Source organism: Crocodylus porosus, unplaced genomic scaffold (genome assembly GCF_001723895.1).
Source record: "Crocodylus porosus isolate Cpor-Errol unplaced genomic scaffold, CroPor_comp1, whole genome shotgun sequence".
NCBI lineage: Eukaryota > Metazoa > Chordata > Crocodylia > Crocodylidae > Crocodylus > Crocodylus porosus.
The window spans coordinates 29,050,477-29,060,298 of NW_017728886.1; the positions used below are offsets into that span (position 1 = coordinate 29,050,477).

The 9,822-nt window shown below is 42.3% G+C and overlaps 1 protein-coding gene across 1 annotated transcript in view; it reads left to right on the top strand.

Moving 5' to 3' along the window:
• LOC109307752 overlaps positions 1–5,206 on the top strand; it is a 17,746-nt gene extending 12,540 nt beyond the window's left edge. Inside the window, exon 4 of the mRNA XM_019531822.1 lies at positions 2,779–5,206. Within this exon, the coding sequence (XP_019387367.1) occupies positions 2,779–4,298 (1,520 nt within the window). The 3' untranslated portion in view covers positions 4,299–5,206. The remainder of the gene's footprint in view (positions 1–2,778) is intronic.
• Positions 5,207–9,822: the final 4,616 nt, after the last annotated feature.

A 9,822-nucleotide genomic window follows, 5' to 3' on the forward strand; every position in this document is an offset into this window, starting at 1 on the left:
GGGGGGGGCACTTGGCAGGTGCTTTCCCCTCCCTGTGTTCCTCTTGCCCAGCCAAGCTGTGCAGCTCCCAGTTACCTTGCTCTTCCCTGCCTCTCCTCCCCACCCTCCCAGCCCCTGCTGCCCTCTACAAGGGGTTTTATTTTGCTGTGAATGGAAGGTGAAGGCGGGAGTGAGCTGCATGCGCATCTGCAGTCGAGACCTTCCCTTCCCTGTAGAGCCGGGGGAGGTGGGATGGATGGGGGGCTGCCCAGTCAGTAGCTGCTGAAAGGACAGGGATGGGGGTGTATGGAGGGGCTGGTCCCCAAATACTGCCCCCATCAGCCAGAGGAGGTACCAGGGCATGGAGCTGCAGCCTGGAGAGCTGGTGCCCCTTATCCTGGCAGTGCCCAGCTGTGAGGGCCCAGCCTGGGAAGGACAAGAGGCGACATGGCCTTTTTCCCCCAGTAGGGCCCAAACCTACAACTGCACTGACCCATACTGGGAGCATGGGTGACAAGATTGCTTCCAGGGGGGTGCACAGCCGATCTCGGGGTGCGTGTGCACCCCCTCTGCATCACCGAGTTGGGTTGGGGGGAGGAACTGGGAGGCCCAGACAGGGTTTGGGGGATCTAGAGGGCCTCAGTGAGTAGGGTAGGGGGGACTGGGGTGGGGAGGATCTGGGGAACTAACAGCTGGCAGGGGTGCAGGGCTTAGGAAAGAAGCCATGCTGTGCCAGTCAGCTGGGAAGGGGGGAAGCCCCTTCATGCAGCCCCCCTCAGCTATGCGGGCTGGGGTGGGGACCTTTGCTGCCTTCGCTCTGTGACAGCCCGGGGTCAGGGCTGGCCCAGCACTGGGCCAGAGCAGATGAGTGTGGGCCAAGTCTAATTCACATGCTCTGCAAGGGACAGTTAGTAGGGGAACTGCAAAACATCCTGGGATGCTGGGGGACTGTGACCTAACTTGAGTTGGGAGGGGATCTGGCACAAAAGTTTGATAGACTAACCTAAACATCTATCCGGGTCTATCTTAGACTAGGCTTCACCATTTTAAACCAGTCTGTGTACTGAACTTCTGTTCTGTTACAGGTTTAGACTGGTTTCCAATCACTCATACTGGTTTATGTGTAATGTCTGTATCTAACTCATGGGTTTATTCTGGGTATCACGTTTGTAAACCTAAAAGGGCTAATATTTCATGGCCCCCTGTGGCACACTTGAAAGTATCTCAAGGCATCCCAGTGTGCCATGGCATCCTGATTCATGGCTCTAGACCATGAATTGAGAACAGCAGACCCTGAGTACAGAGTAGTGTCTGAATACAGAGTAATAATCTAACATTAAAACCTTGCCTAAGTGTATGTTAAAGGGCAAATTATGTTTAAAATTAAAATAAACCTTGCTAAACACTGCAACAGATCATTTTCTACTTCATAAACCAGTTAAAAGTACATGCAGATAGGTTTTCTTTTCATAGTCATTCAGCTATAGAGCAATGACATTTCTGTGTCATTGGGAGAACATCCTTTAAGTGAATGAAAGGCAAATATGTAAGGGACTATGAAAATAAAATTGTGTGTTAAAATGCTGTGTATATATACTGGTCTGTCTGGCAGCTCTAACTATACTGGAGGTAGTCTTCTGCTTGCTCAGCAGTTTGCAGTAGCCTGCTGGTCCCTGGCTCTTAATGCTCCTGCACAGGAAGAAAAACATGACTAATTGGGGGTCTGTGGCCAACATCTGGATTTCAGATGTCAGCCCATGTTCCTGGTGTATGCCAGCATTTGATTTCAGTCTTGATACTGTGAGTAAACAGAGTTTAAGAGTTAATGAGGAATTCTGGATAAATAGAGACAATATTTAGGTGTCAGGAGGCACTTCATGAAAGTTTCAGGAAAGGGGACTTTAAGTTTTTGGTTAGGTATGATTTAAAAGGCTTTATAGAGCACATTCGCAATTAGCAAAGCCTCAAGTTTTTTCATGCCCAGTTCTGACAGCCTGATTTTCATCCTGCCCTCCCCCTGAAAACTTTTGGGCATTTGCATCTTCAGGTGAAGTCAGTGGCAGTTGTGTGTGGTTAGCACCTCTAGAAAAACACCCAAAGTTAGAAACACCCTTTTGAAAATGTACCCAACAACTATATTCTTTGGTGTGTTAAGGATACTATGTGCCTTGCAAGCAGGGGGATGTAGCTGTAAGGCAGCTGTAAGGTGGAGATGACTTTATGTGGAAAACTCTCCGCTGGCTGAAAGTAACTCTACCAGTCCATGAATGAGTCAGCTCCAATGAGTTGGGGGCAGGGCATGTGTAAGCAGGGATGTGGTGACTGTATAACAGAGGGTCATTATGCCCAGTCCTCCAAATTAGGACTGAGATACTGAATGATGAGGCTACCTGCAGCTCCCCTGCACTTCAGCAGGTGCAGCCAGGGCCAGACACAGGAAAGGGCAAACCAGGCAGCCTCCTGGGGCCCAGAAGGAAAGGGGGCCCGAAAATGATAATTTTAAAATTATTATCATTATCTCTGGTGAAGGGAGGCCCGATACTAAAAGTTCACCTGGGGCCACCCAGAGTCTAGGTAAGTGCTGGGTGCAGCTTGGACAAAGTGAGGGATCAGGGCATTTATCTTTAAACTTTGTCTACAATCAAGGGTCTTCTGACAACACTGAGTAATGTAATTTGTGCTTTGCTTTGCTTGGCTAGTATCAGGTGATGTATAAAAGAAATTTGTTCTGAGAAGCTGTAGAGTATTTTTAGCATGTGATATGTCTAAAGATTAAATCTGCCTACTTCCTATGAACAGGTGGCTTCCGATGTCTTGGGATTGCTGAAAGAGATGCGGCCTTGGGATTGTGTGGAGAGGAGTATTTCTTTAACAGAGAAATGCAGGAATGCCAGGCGTGCTCGGAGTGCGAAGATGGAGCGGTAGCTGTCCCTTGTTCTGCAGCCAGTGACACTGTTTGTTCAGCAGCCAGTGAAAACAAGCTTTCCGAATCTTGGGCTGCAAACATTATTTTACCCTCAGGAAAATATGACCGCTCTCAGGTCTACCCTGGCTTATACTTGAAAATAAATGGAAGGCTTCACTGTGAAATTATATCAGTTGAAGATAACTGCGTGGTATTCAGACAGCATGGTTTGATGTGGACTGATCTCAATTTTGCTGTAAAGCACAACTGCAGAAACTTTCTTCAACTCTCCTTGAAACTAAACAACAGCGAGGAAGGCTATGAACTGAGTGCTGTTCGTGTTGAGCAACCAGAAGGCAAATATTTCCAGAGCACGAGTTTAAGCAGTGCTGCAGAGGTAGAGCCAAGCCAAATTCTCTCTGTGTTTCTGAGGAGTCCAAATCAATTCTGCAACCAAAGTAAAGACTTAAATATTTATGATCTTAATACACCACTCAGTTTATTTTGGTTATCCCATGATACGGGTGCAGTGGCCATGAGTGCGCAGATGTCAACTGCAATGCACTACCAAACTAACTATCGACCAACTTTTAAAGTTATTTCCGTTTCCGACCCTTACATGCTAGGTTTGTCGCATGATGGCAGAGCTATAAAGTTCACCGAAATGGGTGTTGTCAAATTTGTTTTTCATCAAGCATTGTATTCCATGGGCCACACATGTGTTCGTGAAGGCTTTTCCTTAGTTTCATACATTAATAGGAATGGTACTAACAGAGAATTAATGAACATATTTAAGTCTGGTGTAAATTATAGAGACACCTCAATATCGGCCTCTCAGGCCACCAAAGTCAACGCTGGGGATTTGATTAGCTTTGAAATACTTTCTCCTCCTCAATGTAATGTTCGGTATTTTGGAGACAGCTCTGGGATTAGTATGTTCAGCCTCATCTGGATCCCATCTGCAGTTTCCACTGCCATATCAGCTACAGTTTCTCTTACAGGTTTGCCTACAGGAGTGGTCAGAAACAAATTATTGTGTTTCACCCAAGTCTCCTCCCATGAGAAACAAATACAGTTGGTTTCTTCAGGACAACTGGCTCAGAAGTATTTCACCTTTACAGAAAGGGGGATTGCCAGTGTTGCTCTTAATTTAAAGCTGATCCACTCTTGCTATATACTCAAAATGACTCTAAATCAGTTGCTTAGAGATCAGATGCAACCCACAGCAATTGCTCAGCAAATTGGAGGTCAGATGCCAGAGGGAAGCCTGTGGACCAGCGTGTCCCTCCGCTCTTCTTTTGAAGTGCATAATGGCACATTGATATTTGTTTCTCTTGACTGTGTGCGTGGAAGGATCAATCAGATTGCTCATGAACATGGAACCAGCATATCTATTTTATGGATTTCATCTTAATTATGGTAGAGTGAAGCAATTGTGGACGGACAGTTTTCTGTGACGTTTGAATTTTTCTATGTGAACATGCACAGAATATTGCATTAAAATATTATCGGTAGGAACCCTTAAAAGTAATCTTAGTTGGATTGTCACTCTCTAAACACAATGGATATTTCTGCTTTTCCAAGTGATTTTCTCTGACATCTGGGAACAATGGAAGCTTGAATCCAGTTCTGACTTTATTTTTTAACAAAGCAGTGCCTTAAAATAAGATTTTGCAGGATTCAAACAAGGGGAGGAAGGAAAGAGAAACAGATGATTTTTAAAAGGTGCTGAAAATGGAAAACCAAAACAATCTGGACCTGCTTTCACGTACTGTTATGTCTTCCCTATAAAAGGGCAATACCAGTCTTTTTGCTTTTGTCATCTTGTCCAGCCCTTACAGAGTGGTGGGACTTTGTATAAATCGAAAGAATTTGCTTCAGACTGAAGGTAGAAAAAAAGATAACAGATGTTTAGAAGTGGGGCTGATCAGAATAGAATGTAATTTTTACAAACTTGGTTTTTAACAAAGAAAAGAAAGTAAATGGCTGTTTTTGTTTCATTTTGATATGAAGAATGTAAATTTTTTTTTTAGGTATCATATTTGCTTTTTAGCACTGTTGTTTTTTCAACACTTAAAAGTGTATGAGGGAAAGTAAAACGAATACCATATACCTTTAAATTTAGGACACAGAAAATTTAGATACATCTAAAAAAAAATATTAAAATGACTCAATTTAAGAAAAAAAAAAATATCAGATCAAGGTAAAGCTCTTTAAAAATAATACAGTACAACAGAACCTCCAGGTGCATGTACTTTTCCACAAAATTGTGCTTTTCTACCAATTTAAGATGCTGACCACTTTTAGAAGAAAATTTTGTTTGTTTGTGTCTCATATTGGAAAGAATACAGTATTTAGGATGAATGAAAAGTAGTGGGGGGAGAAAATATTCAAATTAGTTTAAAATAGGGGGTTCTCAATCTATGGCCCATTGGCCAGATCTGGCCTGCAGAAATTGCCAGGGGTTGAAAAATTTGGTGGCGGGGGAGCAGTAGCAGCAATTGCTGCTCCCCTGCCGCCAAATTTCCAGACATGTGGGAAGCCCCATGGGCTTGATAGCATGCTAGATTTGTGCAATAAGTAGCCTGGAGCCTGTCCAGGGGTGCAGGGCTGAGGGAGTTGATGCAGGGCCCTATTTGGGCTACCAGCCCTAGCCACTCATTTGGCCTTTGCAAGGGAAACATTGAGCGTTACTGACCTGAACAATGAAAAAACAAAAGGAAATATTTTTGAAAGGAAACAAAATTTTCTTCCAATTTCTGCCTGTGGCAGAACACTTTAACCTCCCTGGACATTCTGTTGCTGAGCTCAGAGTGGCTTTTCTTAGATCAGTGGTCTCCAACTTTTTTATGGCAAAGATCAGTTTTTGGAAGTAAAAGGCACCCCAGGATCTACCCCGTCCCCCTGCCCCTGGATCGTGAAGAGTGCCAGACCTGGGGCCTGATCCTGATTCCACTTATGTGCTGCGGCTGCACTGAGCTGTGCCCACCTGGCTGCCCGGTGGAGGGGAGGGGGTCTCACACCCCTGGAGGAGCCCCCTGGGCTCAAATCCTCTCACCGTCCAGCTGGGCTGGGGTCCCACATACCTTTCCCTGTTCTTAGCTGGGCCGTCCAGTCAGTTGCTCACCGCAGGGTCCTCGATCTTGTCTCCTCACTTTCTCTCCCCCACAGATTGACCTGCTGGGGTTGGGGTTGTGCGCCCAGCTCTCCCCCAGCCCAGGATTGACCAAAAGAAGCTCCAGGATTGACCTGTCAATCAGGATCGATAGGTTGGTGACCACTGTCTCAGATAAAACTTTAAAAATGAACCTGAATGGAAATTTGCAGAATAAGAAATCACATACACTTGCACTCCCCCACTCCGTGCTTGCAGATGAACAGGGGGGAAAATCCCTGTGTGGGTCCGACTGAATGGGGCAGAGTGGGGTGTTCCTCCACCCAGCCAGACCCATGGGGCTCTTGTCTGGCTCAAACGGGAAAGTGCCACAGAGATAATAGACATCTGCTGCAGTAAAGCAGCAGAGCCTATTACCACTTTATTGTGCCACTGATTTTCCTTTCATGTGGAGGAACAAAGTATATCAACCTCTATTTGCTCAGTGCTTTTGCTTCCATAACAAACTTTATGGTGGAACCAGTGAGATGTCAGGTGACATCCATTTCCATCTAAGGTAACACAACAGTCAGGTGGTAAGGAGGCCAGTGTAGTGGTGCAAGGCACATTGCGAGAATTCTTCACTCCATGTAGGTGAGCTCCAACTTTCACTGGCTGTAGAGGGATCACAATTTTCATCATCCATTCTAAGACTAGATTATTTTATATTATCTAGATTAAGATGACAATATGTTACAGTAGAAATAAATCTCATCGAGCAGTTTTAGTGTGCGACACTTAAAAGGTATAATCTACTATTACTACTACTTAACAGAGAATTTTTTATTCAAAGGAAAGGAAACCTGTCCTGGAATTAGAGCATGCTCTTGAGCCAAAAAAGACTATATATGGAGGAGCCTTCTTGTTCGAGAGAGGTGGCATTTCTAGACCCTTTGTTCTACAAATTTAATTAAACTGGTCAAAGATAAAAGGGAGTTTAATTCCTATGAAAATATCCATCTGCTTGTGAAGCAGATGATTCAAATCATTCGTAAATAGTTAAAGAAGGCCCTACCCATTATCTGGTAGTGATTTTACTGAAAAAAACGTAAAATGGGTCTCCTGATGCTTTCCTCAGGGTGATTTTTAGGAGATATAGGGGAGGAATGAGTGGCTCTTCAGAGAAAGGATCTAGGTTGTGGGCTAAGCAGTTCTAAGGTAGAGACTTCAGAAGCAGTCAGTCTTTGGTTAATTAATAAACCATCATTAATTCGCAAACTTTCATTAATAAAGCCCAGGATAGGGTGAATCTTTGAGATAGAATCTGCGTACTGTGCTGTTTCAGCAAGAGTTACCAAAGACAAGTGCTCACACAGAAAAGCCATGTTCTTGTGTCAGTATTTCAGGTATTGTGCCCTGCGGGCCCTGTTATGCACTGATACCCCAGATACGCACTAATGTACCTACAAGTTAAGAGTCCCTGGATAACTGAGATCAGAATCTGCCTTAATCTCTCCAGAGCAGAATACAGGAGTTGTCATGCAATACTGAACAGGAATATTTGCCCAGATGTAAGAGGATTTCCCCAGATATCTTGGTTGGTTTGACTGTATCATTACTTGGGCAGGGGTTACAATGTCTGTGAAAATGCTGGTATGTTGGATTATGAATGTACCCAGTGAAAAGGACTTTTTTCCCCCACACACCAACTCTCAAATTCTGAATCATACATGTGCTGTTACTGTTTATTTTTCTACATCTCTTCTGCTTTATTTAGTTATGGCAGGAGGCTGGTATCAGCAAGAATTTTATCTAGTAAATTTAAGGTAAATTTGCACTCTGAAAGTGCTTTACTATATGAATATGCTGGTTCTGCACTTGCAGAACTCTGAAAATTCCCATTAAAGTCACAGGCAGGATTTCTAGAGTGATATCTTTTCTTGGACTAATTGCATAGTTGGGAAAGAATTTGACAAACTATTGAATCCAAGACATTCTCCAGGTTATTTTTAATGTGTCTTGAATTCGAAACTTGTCAAACTCCATCCCAGCTATGCGGTTGGTGTAATAAAAGATACCACCTGAGATATCTTTGCCTCTTGCATAATTTCTGGCTCATCATGGCTACAACATCACTCTAACACTGTCTTTAAAATAGTAGATGCACTATGCCCCTGCCTAATTAAACTAAACATGGCAAATATAGCTTCTATTCCACGCAAGTTATCTTTTAGGATGCAAGCACATTAGAATATATCAGTCTTCATGCTACTGCATTGACAATGAATTACAGGAAACAGCAGTAAATTAGGAAGTAGCCGATGGAAAAAAATCCATCTCTCAGTTGAGATTCTGTCTTTGATTATACCAGCATAAATATGGAGTAACTTAACTGGGCTGACTCCAGTTATGCAGCATTTTAACTGAGAGCAGAAAATCAGCCTTCATGTTTACGTGTGCCCTGAACCCATTGCATGGTACCAACTATTGTGCTACATAAAAACTGATGCTGTGATCTTCAGTTCAAAAGAACCTGGGGATAGTTTAAATGAATGCCAGCTGTGTGGCACTCAGACTAAGTAGTTGCACATTTTCCCTGTAATGGTCACATTTTACTTACTTTTGTTGACAAATCTTGAGCTCCTTTAGTTTAAATAAGTTAATGTTAACTCCAAGTCATCCAGTAAAATGCTATACCTTGCATTTTAAATCTGTTTAAAAGCCTCCTCAAAAAATGAGGTGCTCTGATACATGGTTGTCAGTGTAAATTCCTAGAGAGATTTTTTTCCCATTCACACTCTGACAGGGTAGTATTGTACTTCGTGAAGATTTCCAGTAGGGATTCTTGCAAAGTTAAATTATCTTGGAATATGACTAATGGTATAAGACTGGCCAATTCATTTAGAGATGGAGTTAATATACTTACCATCTTGCAGATTACTTCTGTTACACCATGCATGTAACATGTAGTACTTTACTATAGTGATGTTGTTCATTGCAGAAGGAAAATAAATATAGGTTATTGATGCTGCTTATATAAAAGATTTGGTTTATAACAGGCCTCCATTTTTATGTAAAAAAAAAAATGCTTCAATCTGCATTTTAAACATTTTGTAGCTTTAAAGATTTTATCTGAATATATTTTATTACTTTTACAAAGTGTTTTATACAGTATTTGTGATACTGTTAAAACTGGGAGGAACATCTTAAGTATATTGTAATTTAACATTGTGGTTTGTGCCTCTTTGTATGTTTTCTGCTGGAGTTTTCCAGAGTATGGTATGTTGTTAAAACTACATTAGTTTACAGGGGCTTTTATCTCAAGTATCCCATTTCCAAATATTGTATTGATTTTAAAATATTGCTCTTGTGCTTAGTCCACGTTAATATTGTATCATATGTCATAAGATAATTTAACTCAAATAAAACAGTATACTTTGATGTTTGTTTAACAGTCTCTTACCAAGATGGAGTGAAATCCTGGCCTCACTGAAGTCAGCAGGGCCAGACTTAACCTGGATTATTTGCCTGTGATGTTCTTGCAAACAGTGTTGCAAAGAAGCCAATAACAGTATGGTTCTTTCCACTATCTGATTTTTTGTATAGTTGTGCACATCTCACTATAGGATGTAAGTAGTTAAAAACCTGAATCTGATTTGCTAAGCTTATAAACTATTTTAATAAGTGTAGAAATAATTGACTGACTTGACTAGAAAAACAGACAAAGACCAGACGTGCTGATACTGCTTAATTCAAATGTTCTGAGATAAGGAATCCGCATTCCTGCATGCCTTGGGTTATCTTGATATCTTGCCCTATGCATAGATAGTTTGTTTAAGTAAAC